The sequence below is a fragment of the Salmo salar genome, chromosome ssa10 (genome assembly GCF_905237065.1).
Source record: "Salmo salar chromosome ssa10, Ssal_v3.1, whole genome shotgun sequence".
In the NCBI taxonomy this organism is placed as follows: Eukaryota; Metazoa; Chordata; class Actinopteri; order Salmoniformes; family Salmonidae; genus Salmo; species Salmo salar.
This window is the reverse complement of record NC_059451.1, coordinates 99,581,247-99,598,748: the sequence shown is the minus strand read 5'-3', so window position 1 is coordinate 99,598,748 and position 17,502 is coordinate 99,581,247. Positions and strand designations below refer to the sequence as shown.

At 41.5% G+C, this 17,502-nt stretch overlaps 1 protein-coding gene and 1 pseudogene across 1 annotated transcript; both read right to left on the bottom strand.

Annotated features, from left to right (window-relative positions):
* Nucleotides 1–263: 263 nt before the first annotated feature.
* On the bottom strand, nucleotides 264–2,093 carry LOC123724615 (calcium and integrin-binding protein 1-like; annotated as a pseudogene).
* A 12,404-nt stretch (nucleotides 2,094–14,497) lies between these two features.
* On the bottom strand, nucleotides 14,498–16,587 carry LOC123724501 (zinc finger protein 699). Its single transcript, XM_045688281.1, has 2 exons — nucleotides 16,331–16,587; nucleotides 14,498–15,777 (listed from the first exon to the last, which is right to left on the bottom strand). Exons 1-2 carry the CDS (start codon nucleotides 16,503–16,505, stop codon nucleotides 14,762–14,764), a joined length of 1,191 nt encoding a protein of 396 aa, XP_045544237.1. The 5' UTR covers nucleotides 16,506–16,587; the 3' UTR covers nucleotides 14,498–14,761.
* Nucleotides 16,588–17,502: the final 915 nt, after the last annotated feature.

Below are 17,502 nucleotides of genomic sequence, written 5' to 3'. Positions count from 1 at the left end.
TTAAGCCCGTGTTTACCTAAACTTATTTTGGCCGCTTATCCAAAAACACTCATTCATTTCCCTTAGGCTTTGTCCAACGAACCACGGAGAAGTTGGTGCCTACAAAAAGACTCCATTATCTCTATCATTCACGATTAACAATGAGAAATGTGGAAAGGAAAGAGACAACACAAATGTATGCGCCAAGTAGAGGTAAAAACATGCGCAGTGTGTGATCCGCACACACCCAGAAGCTTAGGAACCTTTAGTCTGGGGGTGGGGGGGAGCCACTCCGTATAATTTAAGGCAAAATCTCAAAGTTATTAGTATTACAATGAAAAAAATAGAAGAGGTCCTCTTAGTATGAATAGAACAGAATCCAAAGCATCCATATCCTGGTGTGTTATTCGTAGACTTCACAGCACAATCTTAAAAGAACTGAAGAAAAACGTGGAATATTAGAGGGGGGGTACATAGTTAAAATGTTGCGCTTATGGAGAGATATTCTAATCAGATTTCAACTCACCTGATGAAATCTGGTGACCTCGATAACATGTTGGAACTCTGACAGATTTACTGTCCCATCTTTGTCTATATCTGACCCAGAGAATCTGCAATATTGAAAAGTGAAATAAGTAGTTGCTTTACCCTTGGATATTGCAGACGGAGACTTGAAATCATACAAAGCAGACCTGGACTATATCGACACAGCAGGTCTTCCTTGAGGTAGGCTCACATTGGGAGAACCAATAGTGGCCTTAATCTGTAAACTTACATTGCTGATGCGAGCTGCCTCATCTCTTCAGGTGTAAGCCTTGTGTCTTCAGTCAAAACAGTTCACCAGCTTCAAAAATTCCGATTTTATGTTTTCACCAGCCACCCACACACGACCAGACATCCATGAATACATATACCCCAAGAATTACCAACAATTGTTTTACCAAAAGTGCGGAATGCTTAGTGGGACTTGATTTGCGTGTAGCTGAATCGCTGAAGGCACTCAAGAGATCAAGGAAGTCCTCAAAGATGAGACTTCCATCTTTCATATCAGATGTTGAGAACACATGGCGGATCCTTTTTCTGAAAGGGTTGGCCTAAAGGGTGGGGACAGAACATAAACATTAGGAACGAAAGGAAATCCAACATGTTACAATGATTTGTAACAACATTCACGTATTAGTAATGGAGTAGAATTTCAATTGCAATCTTGTCACCTTGAGTTCTGCAGTGAAAGGACTTTCTCCATGGGCACACTGGTGAGGTTTCTGTCCTTTTGGAGAGACAGTTCACTGAATCGCTTGTGTGCCCTAAGCAGAAAAGAAGCATCAAACAAACTTAGTTCTGCTCTGTATGGATGTTGATTGTCCATCAAGTCCCTTTAACAATACATAAAATGACAAACCATTCCAACCTAGTTCAAACAATCCATTTGCCGATCAAATTTTGTTGTAAATTTGTTGCCAAGAACGTTAAGCTGGCAAAATGGAGCTATGTATTTATATACTGTATTTGTATCAAATAGGGTATTGAAAACAACAGCTATCAGTCAATTGAAAATGATCAGCGAATAAAGCTAGTTACTTACAACAGAATTTCTGGTTTTGTAAGAAATATCAGCTCCTGGAAGGGATATATTATTTTCTAATACTACACACAATTCCATATTTTTACCACAACGTCTTGCTTTTATCAGTTTGTCACTTGCAATGTGCTCAACACGTTGTCCTACCAGCTAGCTGCTAAACAGCGCAAAACGAAAATGCACCCGCAGTTAATATAGGCACAATTCAAGCTGAGCCGCGACTCTTTTATGAGGGCAAAAGTAACGATAACCAGCTAGCTGGCTAAAAACAACTTGGTTAGTTATTCCCAACCTAGTAACTACAATGGCCAACAACTTGTTTTGCACACTTTCTTGGCTAGATATCTAATTCACGTTAGATATCTTTTGTCACCTGATATTCTGAGGCAGATCCTTCCCTAATTGACTTGCTATTGTTCCCATGTTTCCCTTCTTCTGTTTGTTTAGCTAGATAACTTCTGATAACATTCCAAAGGAGCCACTTCCCTTTCTGGAATTTACGTAATATTATTAAGTAGAAATGCCGGACTTGCCACCTGTTGATCCTGCGGTGCCTGCGCCAATGGGAACCCAGACCTGAGTTGTGTTCGAATACTGATTCTAACTGTACTATTGTGACGTGGATTGAGTATATAGTATGCTTATTGGTCATAATATGGATATAGTTAGTATGCCAAAAGTTCCCGGATGACGTACTAAATTCGCCAAAATACGAAAGCTGTGTTTGAATACCATACTAACATACTGTATACTACATACTTAATGAGTATACGATATACTATTAGTTCATTTTAGTATACTGTAAACAAATGGTATCCTTTCATTTGAGCTTACTAGCTCTTCATCCGTCTACCAGTTGATGCTGTTGCTAATAGCAACCTCTGCTACCAGTAAGCATAACAAATTAGTAGTTTGACATTTTATGACTTCTTCGGGTGTGATCTTAAATTCAATCCGGAGTGCGGGGAGTGTGCTGATAAATTCAGAGCATTGTCCGTTTGTGCGCACACTGGATGTTCGGGGGGCGGAGGAGTATGGTTGATTTGGAGCATTCTGACCTTACAATCGCAGTCAAGCACCCAAGCTCATGCCATTCTTCAGAAATGGGTGTGGATTCACAACTTTTCAGATTTGAAGAAAATGGCAGAAAATATGCAGCCGAAGTCCGGCGAGAGCAGATACAAATTAATTGCTTTAACGAATTATGACAAATGTTAAGAACATTTTGAAAAAATGTAACAAAGTAATGCCTTTTCAAATAAGTTACGTTGACTGACCTTTTCAAATAAGTTACGCTGACTGACAATTTGTTTGCTACGCTATCCTTACAAACCGCATAGCATTACAGCAATATATACCGTATGTTAGCTAGTTACCCAACGCTAGTTGGCTACTAATACATCGAACTTGCCAGGCAGAATATTAACTAACTACCCAACGCTTATTGACATGATTATTTACTAATTCTAGCCAAATGGTATAGTCAAGCCATTCAATGGTTATCTACTTGATTTCAGAACATTCTCGCGCAGAATAACTCGCGAATGTACAAACGCACAACACACTTTGAATATGGCCGCCGTCAGTAAACGCTGGCAAAATAAAGCGTAATTAAGTTGTTGCCAGTGTAACCGATGTGAAATGGTTAGTTAGGTTAGCGCTGTGCGCGCTAATAGCGTTTCAACCGCTGACGTCACTCGTCTGAGACCTGAAGTGGTTGTTCCCCTTGCGTTGCAAGGGCCGCGGCTTTTGTGGCGCGAAGGGTAACGATGCTTCGTGGGGTGTCAGTTGTTGATGTGTGCAAGGGTCCCGGGTTCGAGCCCGGTTTGGGGGCGAAAGAGGGACGGAACCTACACTGTTACATTGATGCTGTTGACCCGGATCGCTGGTTGCCGCGGAAAAGGAGGTCAAAGGGGGGGGGAGTGTAACCGGCGCGAAATGGCCAGTTAGTTAGCGGTGGTGCGCGCCAATACTCAGGGCCGCGCCTTGGCGCGATGGGTAACGATGCTTCGCGGGGTGTCAGTTGTTGATGTGTGCAAGGGTCCCTGGTTCGAGCCCGGTTGGGGCGGAGAGAGGGAGGAACCTACACTGTTGCATTGATGCTGTTGGACCCGGATCATTAGGTTGCTGCGGAAAAGGAGGTGGTCAAAAGGGGGTGAGTGTAACCGATGTGAAATGGCTAGTTAGTTAGCGCTGGAGCGCGCTAATAGCGTTTCAACTGGGGACGCCACCGCTCTGAGACCTGAAGTGGTTGTTCCGCGTGCGTTGCAAGGGGCCGTGGCTTTTGTGGCGCGATGGGTAACGATGCTTCGTGGGTGTCAGTTGTTGATGTGTGCAAGGGTCCCTGGTTCGAGCCCAGGTTGGGGCGAAGAGAGGGACGAACCCACACTGTTACACCAGCAGCACAGTTGCAGTCACCAACGCCCTAGATAACATGAAAACAGCCTAACCAGCTCTGCTTGGGCAAATAAAATGGTCAGAGTGAGCTGTTCCCTCATTTATTTCTGGAAGTAGCTTGCAAGCTAGACGATGTTAGCCACTTAGCTTGGGTGCTTGACTGCCGCCGAGCGCCTGAACGCTCTGAATTTACAAACTGACAATCTGACAATGCTGTGAATTTAAATGCCCTGGAGCGCACTCTGGCACTCCAGATTGAATTTACGAACACACCCCCTTGTCCCAGACCCCTCTCACCTTATTCTGGTCGCCTCTCAATTTTTTTGCAATTAAATTTAAGGGCTTTATTGGAATTGGAAACATGTTTACATTGCCAAAGCAAGTGAAATAGATAATAAACGAAAGTGAAATAAAAAGTTAACAGTGAACATTACACTCACAAAAGTTCCAAAAGAATAGACATTTCAAATGTCATATCTATATACAGTGTTGTAACAATGTACAAATAGTTAAAGTACAAAAGGGAAAATAAACATAAATATGGGTTGTATTTACAATGGTGTTTTGTTTTTCACTGGTTGCCTTTTTCTTGTTGCAACAGGTCACAAATCTTGCTGCTGTGATTGCACACTGGTATTTCACCCAATAGATATGGGAGTTTATCAAAATGGGATTTGTTTTCGAATTCTTTATGGGTCTGTGTAATCTGAGGGAAATATGTGTCTCTAATATGGTCATACATTTGACAGGAGGTCAGGAAGCGCTGCTCAGTTTCCACTTCATGTTGTGGGTAGTGTGGCACATAGCCTGTCTTCTCTTGAGAGCCAGTCTCCTGCAGCCCCTCTCAACAGCAAGGCTATGCTCACTAAGTCTGTACATAGTCAAAGATTTCCTTAATTTTGGGTCAGTCACAGTGGTCAGGTATTCTGCCACTGTGTACTCTCTCTTTAGGGCCAAATAGCATTCTAGTTTGCTCGGTTTTTTTGGTTAATTATTTCCAATGTGTCAAGAAATTATATTTTTGTTTTCTCATGATTTGGTTGGGTGTAATTGTGTTGCTGTCCTGGGGCTCTGTGGGGTCTGCTTGTGAACAGAGCCCCAGGACCAGCTTGCTTAGGGGCTCTTCTCCAGGTTCATTTCTCTGTAGGTAATGGCTTTGTTATGGATGGCTTGGGAATCGCTTTTTAGGTGGTTGTATAATTTGGACGCCTCTTTTCAGGATTTTGATTAATAGCGGGTATCGGCCTAATTCTGCTCTGCATGATGTTTTACGCTCTACACAGATGATATTTTTGCTGAATTCTGCACGCAGTCTCAATTTGGTATTTGTCCCATTTTGTGAATTCTTGGTTGGTGAGCGACCCCAGACCTCATAACCATGAAGGGCAATGGGTCCTGTAACTGATTAAAGTATTTGTAGCCAGATCCTAATTGGTATGTCGAATTTTATGTTCCTTTTGATGGCATAAAGGCCCTTGACTTCTCTCTCAGATTGTCAAGCTTTGTGGAAGTTACCTGTGGTGCTGATGTTTAGCCGAGGTATGTATTGTTTTTTTGTGTACCCTAGGGCAACGTGTCTAGATGGAAATGGTATTCGTGGTCCTGGCAAATTGACCTTTTTTGGAACACCATTATTTTTGTCTTACTGAGATTTATTGTCAGGGCCCAGGTCTGACAGAATCTGTGCAGAAGATCTAGGTGCTGCTGTAGGCCCTCTTGGTTGGGGACAGACACACCAGATCATCAGCAAACAGTAGACATTTGACTTCAGATTCTAGTAGGGTGAGGCCGGGTGCTGCAGACTGTTCTATTGCCCTCGCCAATTTGTTGATATATATGTTGAAGAGGGTGGGCTTTAAGCTGCGTCCTTGTCTCACCCCCCAGCCCTGTGGAAAGAAATGTGTTTTTTTGTGCCAATTTTAACCGCACACTTGTTGTTTGTGTACATGGATTTTATAATGTTGTATGTTTTTCCCCTAACACCACTTCCATCAAATTGTATCGCAGACCCTCATGCCAAATTGAGTCTAAAGCTTTTTTGAAATCCATAAAGCATGAGAAGATTTTGTCTTTGTTTTGTTTGTTTGTCAATTAGGGTGAGAAGGGTGAATACGTTGTATGGTAATTTGATAAAAAGCCAATTTGGCATTTGCTCACTACATTGTTTTCACTCGAGGAAATGTAGGAGTCTGCTGTTAATGACAATGCAGCTGATTTTCCCAAGGTTGCTGTGTCAACGATCGCCTAAAGGAGTAGACCAAGGCGCAGCGTGGTTAGAGTTCCACATGTTTAATAAATATGAAACTCACCAAAACAATACAGAAGAAAACAACGCGTGACGCCGTGCTGCTCACAGGCAGCTACACAAACACAAGATCCCACAAAGCACAGGTGGGAAAAGGTTTGCCTAAGCATGATTCTTAATCAGAGACAATGATAAACAGCTGCCTCTGAATAGGAACCACACTCGGCCCAAAACAAAGAAATACAAAAACATAGAAAAAGGAACATAGAACACCCACCCAGTCACACCCCGGCCTAACCAAAATAGAGAACAAAACCCTCTCTATGGCCAGGGCGTGATATGCTGTTGATGCATAGGATGCATAGGATGCATGGGAGTTATTGGGGTCAAATTTGTCTCCACTTTTGTGGATTGGGGTGATCAGTCCTTGGTTCCAAATATTGGGGAAGATGCCAGAGCTGAGGATGATGTTAGAGTTTAAGTTTAGCCAATTGGAATTTGTGGTCTGTATATTTTATCATTTAATTTAGAATACCATCAACCCTACAGTCTTTTTTGGGTTGGAGGGTTTGTATTTTGTCCTGTAGTTCATTCAATGTAATTGGAGAATCCAGTGTGTTCCGGTAGTCTTTAAACGTGATTCTAAGATTTGTATTTGAACATGTGCAGTTGAAGTCAGAAGTTTACATACACTTAGGTTGGAGCCATTAAAACTCGCTTTTTCAACCACCCCACAAATTTCTTGTTAACAAACTATAGTTTGGCAAGTCGGGTGAGGACATCTAATTTGTGCATTACACAAGTACATTTTCTAACAATTGTTTACAGACAAGTTATTTCACTTTTAATTTAATGTATCACAATTCCAGTGGGTCAGAAGTTTACATTCACTAAGAGTTTCAAGGCCTACCTTGAAACTCTGCCTCTTTGCTTGACATCATGGGAAAATAAAAGAAATCAGCCGAGACAATAGAAAAACATAGTAGACCCCACAAGTCTGGTTCATCCTTGGGAGCAATTTCCAAATACCTGAAGGTACCACGCCTCATCTGTACAAACAATAGTACCAAGTATAAACACCATAGGGACCACACAGCCGCTATACGGCCCAGGAAGGAGATGTGTTCTGTCTCCTAGAGATGAACGACTTTGTGCGAAAGTGCAAATCATTCCCAGAACAACAGCAAAGGACCTTGTGAAGATGCTGGAGGAAACAGGTACAAAAGTATCTATATCCACAGTAAAACGAGTCCTATATCGACATAACCTGAAAGGCCGCTCAGCAAGGAAGAAGCCACTGCTCCAAAACCGCCATAAAAAAAGCCAGACTACGGTTCGCAACTGCACATGGGGACAAAGATCACACTTTTTGGAGAAATGTCCTCTGGTCTGATGAAACAAAAATAGAACTGTTTGGCCATAATGACCATCATTATGTTTGAAGGAAAAGGGGGAGGCTTGCAAGCCAAAGAACACCATCCCAAACCGTGAAGCACAGGGGTGGCAGCATCATGTTGTGGAGGTGCTTTGCTGCAGGAGGGACTGGTGCACTTCACAAAACTGTTTGAATGGTGTCTGTGAGTATAAATAACAGAACTCATTTGGCAGGCCAAAACCTGAGAAGATTCCAAACAGGAAGCGCCCTCTCTGACTATTTCTGGCCTTCTTGATCATCTCTATCCAAAACAGGGGATCTCTGGCATAACGTGACATTTTCTAACGCTCCCATAGGCTCTCAGAAGGCGGCAGAACGGTGAATGATGACTTTGCTGGCCATGGCTGAAAAACAGTACGCATTTGGATAGTGGTCGATCTGAGAACAATGAGACTGGGGCGTGTTCACGAGCTGACACCATGTTTTTATTTTTTCGTCTTTGAACAAACAGGGTTTCCGGTCGGAATATTATCGCCACGAGAAAAATCGCATAAAAATAGATTTTAAACAGAGTTTGACATGCTTCAAGTACGGTAATGGAATATTTTGAATTTTTTGTCACGAAACGCGCCGGTCAGCGTCACCCTTCTTTACCCTTCGATAGTGTCTTGAACGCACGAACAAAACGCCGCTATTTGGATATAACTATGGATTATTTGGAACCAAACCAACATTTGTTATTGAAGTAGAAGTCCTGGGAGTGCATTCTGACGAAGAACAGCAAAGGTAATCCAATTTTTCTTATAATAAATCTGAGTTTGGTTAGTACCAAACTTGGTGGTGTCAAAATAGCTAGCCATGATGGCCGGGCTATCTACTCAGAATATTGCAAAATGTGCTTTCACCGAAAAGCTATTTTAAAATCGGACACCGCGATTGCATAAAGGAGTTCTGTATCTATAATTCTTAAAATAATTGTTATGTTTTTTGTGAACGTTTATCGTGAGTAATTTAGTAAATTCACCGGAAGTGTTCGTGGGAATGCTAGTTCTGAACGTCACATGCTAATGTAAAAAGCTGGTTTTTGATATAAATATGAACTAGTGGTGTGGGGGGCTGTGCTTTGGCAAAGTGGGTGGGGTTATATCCTGCCTGTTTGGCCCTGTCCGGGGTATCATCGGATGGGGCCACAGTGTCTTCTGATCCCTCCTGTCTCAGCCTCCAGTATTTATGCTGCAGTAGTTTATGTGTCGGGGGCTAGGGTCAGTCTGTTACATCTGGAGTATTTCTCTTGTCTTATCCGTGTCCTGTGTGGAATTTAAATATGCTCTCTCTAATTCTCTCTTTCTGTCTTTCTCCGGAGGACCTGAGCCCTAGGACCATGCCTCAGGACTACCTGGTATGATGAGTCCTTGCTGTCCCCAGTCCACCTGGCCGTGCTGCTGCTCCAGTTTCAACTGTTCTGCCTGCGGCTATGGAACCCTGACCTGTTCACCGGACGTGCTTGTTGCACCCTCGACAACTACTATGATTATTATTATTTGACCATGCTGGTCATTTATGAACATTTTAACATCTTGACCATGTTCTGTTATAATATCCACCCTGCACAGCCAGAAGAGGACTGGCCACCCCTCATAGCCTGGTTCCTCTCTAGGTTTCTTCCTAGGTTTTTGGCCTTTCTAGGGAGTTTTTCCTAGGGAGTTTTTCCCTAGCCACCGTGCTTCTTTCACATGCATTGCTTGCTGTTTGGGGTTTTAGGCTGGGTTTCTGTACAGCACTTTGAGATATCAGCTGATGTACGAAGGGCTATATAAATAAATTTGATTTGATTTGAACTTGATTGAACAAAACATGCATGTATTGTATAACATAATGTCCTAGGGGTGTCATCTGATGAAGATCATCAAAGGTTAGTGCTGCATTTAGCTGTGGTTTTGGTTTTTGTGACATTATATGCTAGCTTGAAAAATGGATGTCTGATTATTTCTGGCTGAGTACTCTGCTGACATAATCTAATGTTTTGCTTTCGCTGTAAAGCCTTTTTGAAATCGGACAGTGTGGTTAAATAAAGGAGAGTCTTGTCTTTAAAATGGTGTAAAATAGTCATATGTTTGAAAAATGTACGTTTTTGGATTTTGAGGAATTTGTAATTCGCGCCACGCCTATCATTGGATATTGGAGCAGGTGTTCCGCTAGCGAACGTCTAGATGTAAGTTAAGCAATTTGAAGGCAATGCTACCAAATACTAATTGAGTGTATGTAAACTTCTGACCCACTGGGAATGTGATGAAAGAAATAAAAGCTGAAATAAATCATTCTCTCAGCTATTATTCTGACATTTCACATTCTTAAAATAAAGTGGTGATCTTAACTGACATAAGACAGGGAATTTTTACTAGGATTAAATGTCAGGAATTGTGAAAACTGAGTTTAAATGTATTTGGCTAAGGTGTATGTAAACTCCCTACTTCAACTGTATATAGGCAGCAGTCTCTATGTGCTAGTGATAACTATTTAAGTCTGATGGTCTTGAGATAGAAGCTGTTTTTCAGTCTCCGGTCCCAGCTGTGATGCACCTGTACTGACCTCGCCTTCTGGATGATAGCAGGGTGAACAGGCAGTGGCTCATGTGGTTGTTGTCCTTGATTATCTTTTTGGCCTTCCTGTGACATCGGGTGCTGTCCTTTGGTCTGTTTAGTCCAAATTTGAGATTTTGGTTTCAACTGCTGTGTCTTTTGTGAGAGGCAGAGTAGGTGAACGGATGATCTCTGCATGTGTGGTTCCCACGTGAAGCAGAGAGGAGGAGGTGTGATGGTGTGGGGGTGCTTTGCTGGTGACACTGTCAGTGATTTATTTAGAATTCAAGGCACACTTAACCAGCATGGCTACCACAGCATTCTACAGCGATACGCCATCCCATCTGGTTTACGCTTAGTGGGACTATCATTTGTTTTTCAACAGGACAATGACCCAAAAACACACCTCCAGGTTGTGTAAGGGCTATTTGACCAAGGAGAGTGATGGTGCTGCATCAGATGACCTGGCCTCCACAATCGCCCGACCTCAACCCAATTGAGATGGTTTGGGATGAGTTGGACCGCAGAGTGAAGGAAAAGCATCCAACATGTGCTCAGCATATGTGGGAAACTCCTTCAAGATTGTTGGAAAAGCATTCCTCGTGAAGCTGGTTGAGAGAATGCCAAGAGTGTGCAAAACTGTCATCAAGGCAAATGGTGGCTACTTAGAAGGAGCTAAAATATACAATTTATTTTGATTTGTTTAACCCTTTTTTGGTTACTACATGATTCCATATGTGTTATTTCATAGTTTTGATGTCTTCACTATTATTCTACAATGTAGAAAATAGTAAAAATAAAGAACCCCTTGAATGAGTATGTGTGTCCAAACTTTTGACTGGTACTATATTTATGTGGATGAGTCCACGCATGCTGCCGTGTCACATCAATTGAAGATGCCCATTGAAAAATTGCAGCGGAGGTAAACTTCCTGTTAATAATTTCTCTGACTAAATTGTTGTTACATTTCTTATCTAATATATTGATGCCATTAATTTCTACACTATCACTGCATGTAATGAAAAGCTTGATCGATCCTTCAGTAAAGTAAGGAAGGATTCCATTGGGAATAGCTTTCATTAAAATGTAATATTCCTTCCACAACATAACAAAGTTATATTTGGCTAATAATTCATTGTAGGTATAAAGATTACCACGATCATTTATAAGTTGATTAACCACAAATATGTTATTGTAAAAATAAATTATGAAAAAAAAGGTTTTATTTCTATATCTAAAATCACTGTTATTCCAAATAAATTATTTGTGTGGAGAGAAGTTGTGCTTGTATAACAAGGACCAGCACATTAGAGCTTATTTATGAAATGTTGCTAATTTAACAGAAATATTACCCACTGCATATAATGAAGCCCCACAATTTTCTGGAAAATAAAATGTGATATTATATTCAAAAGCCTAAGGTTTTTTGAGACACTTCTTAATCCAGTTGACTTTTGTAGTCTGGTTAAACAGCATAAAATCTAAAACATTAACCACATAAGGATACATTATTTATTGATAATTGGCGCTTCAATTAACCTCTTAAACAACGATTATAAGATACTAGCTTCCATTCCAGTAAAACGCTTAAAATCTGGTCTTTGTAGTTTGATTAATGAGTGCCAATCTGGATTTTTGAAAGGGTATCATATTTCAAACAATAATCAGGCTGGTCTTGGACCTGATGGAATATAGTGATTTATTAGATAACAATCCTGCTATTACATTTTTTTATTTCAAAAAGGCGTTTAATACTGTTAGTCGTGAGTTTATTTTAGATACATTGCACCACTCTCAACAAATTAATATCCAATTTCATTTGGAAAAATACGCCACACAAGATCAGGAAGGATGTCCTTACCAACAAGACTTGTGATGTGGTCTTAATGGATAAGAGTTATATCACCTTGTTTCAATGAGGTTGAAACAAGGTCTATTTTTTTCTATATCTTATATGTGCCAAGCAATAATTTTGCTATGAGATCCCCAGAATGTCGATAGAACAGGAGTTGAGTTTGGGGGTCGTTTTTCTGTGTGGGCCACTGCTCATGCTCTCAAAATGTTGGCGCCCAGCAAAGACAAGTTTCTGAGGTGAGCAGGACGATTATGAGATGGGAGTTATGTCGAATGCCACTGGCCGCAAGCAAAGTCGGGAAAAGAGGAGTATTGGGACAGGGACACAGAAAGGTGGATTTCTGAGGAGGAATGGAGGAGGAAGAAGAGGTCAAAGAGAATGAGGAAAGCAGAGGTTGGATTTGAATTTGAGGAAGATGGCGATAAAAATGTAGATGGAGGTCATAGCCGTGGAAAGTAGGGGGTGCATTTTTTTCACAAAAGTAGTGCACTGGGCCTTTAACAATCAAGTATTGCATTGATGTCGGCCTTGATAGCGTGTATTATGCATCTATGTCATTATGCACTGTTCCACGAAGTAGGCTAAATGAGTCAATGTAGGCTATGTATGAAGTTATGGTATGGGCAGGCATAAGCTACGGGACATTAGGTCCTGAGGCTCATTGTCATGCCATTCATTTGTCGCCATTACCTCCATGTTTTAGCATGATAATGTCGCAAGGATCTGTACACAATTCCTGCCAGCTGAAATTGTCCCAGTTCTTCCATGGTCTGCATACTCACCCATTGAGCATGTTTGGGGATGCTCTGGATTGACATGTACAACAGCGTGTTCCTGTTCCCACCAATATCCAGCAACTTCGCACAGCCATTGAAGAGAAGTGGGACAGCATTCCACGGGCCATAATCAGCAGCCTGATCAACTCAATGAGATGGTGATGTGTCGCACTGCATGAGGCAAATAGTGGTCACACCAAACACTGACTGGTTTTCTTATCCACACCCCTACCTTTTTTAAGGTAACTGTGACCAACAAATGCATATCTGTATTCCCAGTCATGTGAAATCCATAGATTAGAGCGTATTGAATTTATTTCAGTTGACTGAATTCCTTAAATGAACTGTAAAATCTAAAAACATTATTGCATGTTGCATTTATATTTTTGAACAGTGTAGCTACAGTTGCTAAACTTTCTTACAGCCAAATTGAGAACAGCAAGTCGCCAACACGTTTCAACTACAGTAACTGGGATTTTGTTGACAATGTTTGTTTGTCTGGATTTGATGACTGAACGTCCGCAATGTCTAAATTTGACAACACCACACGCCGGCTGGACCGACAGGATAGGCAGAGACTAAAACTGAGGACCTTGAGAAAGTTGTCCATGCCATTAGTCTGGTCACAGACTCACTGGTGAGTCTGTTTTTCATCCGAGGCTGCCCACCTGGGGGAGTCTGATGTGCATGCCAGGTGGGGTGTGTGTGCATTGTTGTGGCCCAGGGGGTCCTGCTTTGGTGCCAATTATGAATCTGCCTTCAACGTGGCTCTGTGGGGAGCTGGCTGGACATTTACCATTCAAGAACAGACATGACTTTGAACACAGCACTGAAAAGATGTGATGGCCATCATTCAGAGGTATCTGCTGCCTGACCAAGAGTTCCTTCTGTTGGAATAGCAAATAACTGCACATTTACAGAAATACTTTTAAGCCTGACTTACCTGGAAGAAAACATCAGTGTCAGTATAGTTGAGACAAGTGTTACTGTGGTATATTTAAGCAATAAGGCACGAGGGGGTGTGGTATATGCCCAATATGCCACAGCTAAGGGCTGTTATTATGCACGACGCATCGGGGGAGTGCCTGGATATCGTGTGGCTCAGTTGGTAGAGCATGGTGTTTGCAACACCAGGGTTGTGGGTCTCGATTCCCATGGGGGGACCAGTACGGGGAAAAAATGTATGAAATGTATGCATTCACTACTGTAAGTTGCTCTGGATAAGAGCGTCTGCTAAATGACTAAAATGTAAATGGATACAGCCATTAGCCCTGATATATTGGCCATATACCACAAACTCCTGAGGTGCTTTATTGCTATTTTAAACTGGTTACCAACGTAATTAGAGCAGTAAAAATATTTGTCGTCATACCCATGGTATACGGTCTGATATACCACAGCTGTCAGCCAATCAGCATTCAGGGCTGGAACCACCCAGTTTATAATTTGTCCATAACCATTTAAATTACTGTCAACGTGTACAGAGCCTGGTGGTTGACTATGTACTTTGCCCACAATTATTTTGGGCTACAATTCCACTAACTAAAATTCAACTCCCACACATACTGTCCAAACTGAGTATATGCTTTATGCTTATATTTATTGGGCATTAAAAAGTAGCTCAACAGATTCATGGAATAAAACATACTTGAAATCATAGTACTTTTATTATGTTTTTGATGTATTACCATTAGTAGCTAATTTCTTTCCTCCCACCATAATAGAACTCCAAAAACACACAGGGTGTCTCTTTTTGCGAGCCAGGCTCATTCAAAGGCCGCACAATGGCGAGTTACTCCAGCATTAGGACTATACAGATCTAGGTCAGCAACATATATGACAGTGGTCTGTGTGGACATTTTAGAAGTTCAAGCAGCCACTGTCACTGAAATATTTACTGCAATCACTGCACTCATACACATTTTCCCCAGTGTGACTTTTCTGATTACACATGATTGGGTAAAGCAGTTTTTCTACATACAGGACACCTGTATGATTTCGCCCCTGTGACTCCTCATCATGTGAAATGTCAGACGGAAGCTAGTGCTGAAACACTTGTCACAATGACTGCAGCTATATCCTTTACCTCCTGCATGAATTTTCATGTGCCTTTTCAGACTATTGCGAACGCTGAATTCTTTGCCACAATCAGAACATTGATACGGTTTATCCCCTGTGTGGGTTCTCATGTGCACAATCAGATCCCTATTGCTAGTGAAGCATTTACTACAAACATGACAACACATCCTATCTGCAATGTGAGTTTGGATGTGATGTTTCATACTTTCTGTGGACTCAAAACATTTTCCGCACACACCACAAATATGTTCTTTCTCATTTGTATGAGTTTGCACATGTTTCATTAACGAACCCATGTACTGGAAAGACTTTCCACACACTTTACAACGGCAAGGAGCATTATCCCTTTGCCTGGGTGATTTCAGATCGGACGACTCTGTGGAGGTTCTACCCTTAGTATTCATATGGGAGCTTTGTCTTTTTCCTGTCCATCTTTTCTTTGATTTGACTGGTTTAAAACCTGACGGAGGCCCTACGACTCCCATCCAATCAATGTTTTCCCTCTGAGCTGCAGAACAGTATGGATTTCTTGCATAATTAGGCTGAAAATCACTGGTTGGTTCTGATAATCTGTAGTCCTCTCCACCAGTTTCTGTTTTGATATGTGCAGTTGAGGTGCTGGGTAGAGAGTCTCTCTCTTCTTTTCCCTCATTCTGGGCTTGATAAAGATATGAGTGCCGAGTTGGGTCCTCACAGTCAGGTTCCATAAAGGCATTAGTGAATATGGAGTCTTTGGTATCATCTTCCAGCTCTTGAAGCTGCTCTTCCCACTGACTGGTCCTGAGTTCCTCCTGTTCCTCCTTTATCTGTGTAGGCTCTGGGTCCTCCTGTCTGAGACTGGGGCTCCACTCCTGCACACACTGCTGCTGCTCGGGGGGAACCTGTTCCGAGACTGACTGTTGGAGGATGTCTAGAGGCAAGTAGAAAGGAAGGATGAGATATAGAAAACCTGTAAGCCTACAATAGAGAGCATTATTAACAGCGTATTTTTGTAGACATTGTAGGGTTTTTGGATAAACACAGGCTCAGATCTTACTGTTCTATGAGATCATCATCAGCGTTACTTTTTGTGAAGCATGTATTTAATCAAAACAAGCACATAAAGGCTTCTTAATTCATAAAGGTTATGCTAACTGACTGATCATCTCATTGAACAAAACGTACAGTATGAGATCTCCTAAGCCTGTGTTAACCTCAGACCTTATTTTCGTAGTTTATCCTAAAACCCCATTATTTAAGAAGCATCAGACCCTACCGAACTGCATTCTTTCCCCATTCATTTCCCTCCATAGGAATGGCTGAACGAACCAGATAACTCATTTCCGGTTTTTAGGACTACAAGCGGGCGAGTTCTATGACTATTCAGACATAAACGACATAACTATGTACCTGTAAAAGCTGATGTGATATTTTCTATCCACTTCCATACAATAATGGTTGACTAGACAAACATAATCACAAACCTGCTCTGTTTAGCTTTATGAGAGCGATTTCAAGCTGCCTCTGTAGACGGTCATTTTCCTCATTTGAACGGGAAACTTCTTCTGCTATCGTTTTTTCAACTGCCCATAATATCTCCTCAGCAGCAGTTCTTAATCGCTCATTGAGAAACACTCTTAACAGCTGTATTTTAGACATTTTAGATTACGTTTAGTAGCTTCCGAGCTAGCTAGTTCCTGGTTTCTGTCCGTTTCCGCGGGCAACCTTATCTGGTTGGAGGTAACACATTTTGATTTATCACCACCTGCTGGAGTGGAGTACGAGAAGATCGGTTCAGTTTATGCAAATCTTTTCAAATACAAAATGCACCCAATGACATATTGTCTGAAGTATCACTAATCACATATCTACATTATATATTAATCCTATATTTTAACCTTCTCAGGTGAGATGTGGATACTTTGACGGGAGGGACGTGTGATATAATTAAAAGTGTCTTAATAATAACAAATTAATAATACAGAATCATAATGTGTAGCAGTATGTAATATACTATCCATTTTTTCGATATGTGTGCTCTACTGATGTCTGATCCAGGCTGTATCACATCCGGCCGTGATTGGGAGTCCCATAGGGCGGCGCACAATTGGCCCAACATCGTCCGGGGTAGGCCGTCACTGTAAATAAGAATTTGTTCTTAACTGACTTGCCTCGTTAAATAAAGGTTAAATATATATTTTTTTAATGATCTGGGTTTGATTGGTTATACCAAGGAATTCCTATAGGGGCAGGGTTGCCATATTTGTGATTTATTTTGTACTGTAAATTGGCCTAATACTATTGGTCGTGGGTTGCAGGTTTTTGGGCTACTTCTAAGTTACACAGCGACCGCCATGGCATTTTTCTTTAAAAAAAATTAGTATTTCACTGTGACATGCTATTACTGACTATCAGGCAGTGCTGTTGCTGAGTTACTGAGTGGTGGGTGGTGCCGGAGGTGTGAGTGTGCAGTTTAGTCCACGTGAGTGAGAGGAGATTGAGCAGCACACAAGCAGGCAGTGACATTTTTTTTTACAAGTGGTAGGTAGCCTTTTAACTTGTCATTATGCATGAGTGTAAATTTGAAATGGAAGTTATGGAATTCCCTCGCATGCTTCTGTTATGGGGAAAAGTTCTCAATGAAACTGACATTAAA

Coding starts and splice junctions, on each gene's coding strand:
- LOC123724501 (XM_045688281.1), bottom strand. CDS start 16,505: ATGTCTAAAATACAGCTGTTAAGAGTGTTTCTCAATGAGCGATTAAGA. Junction 15,778..16,330: donor CATAAAGCTAAACAGAGCAG/GTTTGTGATTAT, acceptor ACTTGCCTCTAG/ACATCCTCCAACAGTCAGTC.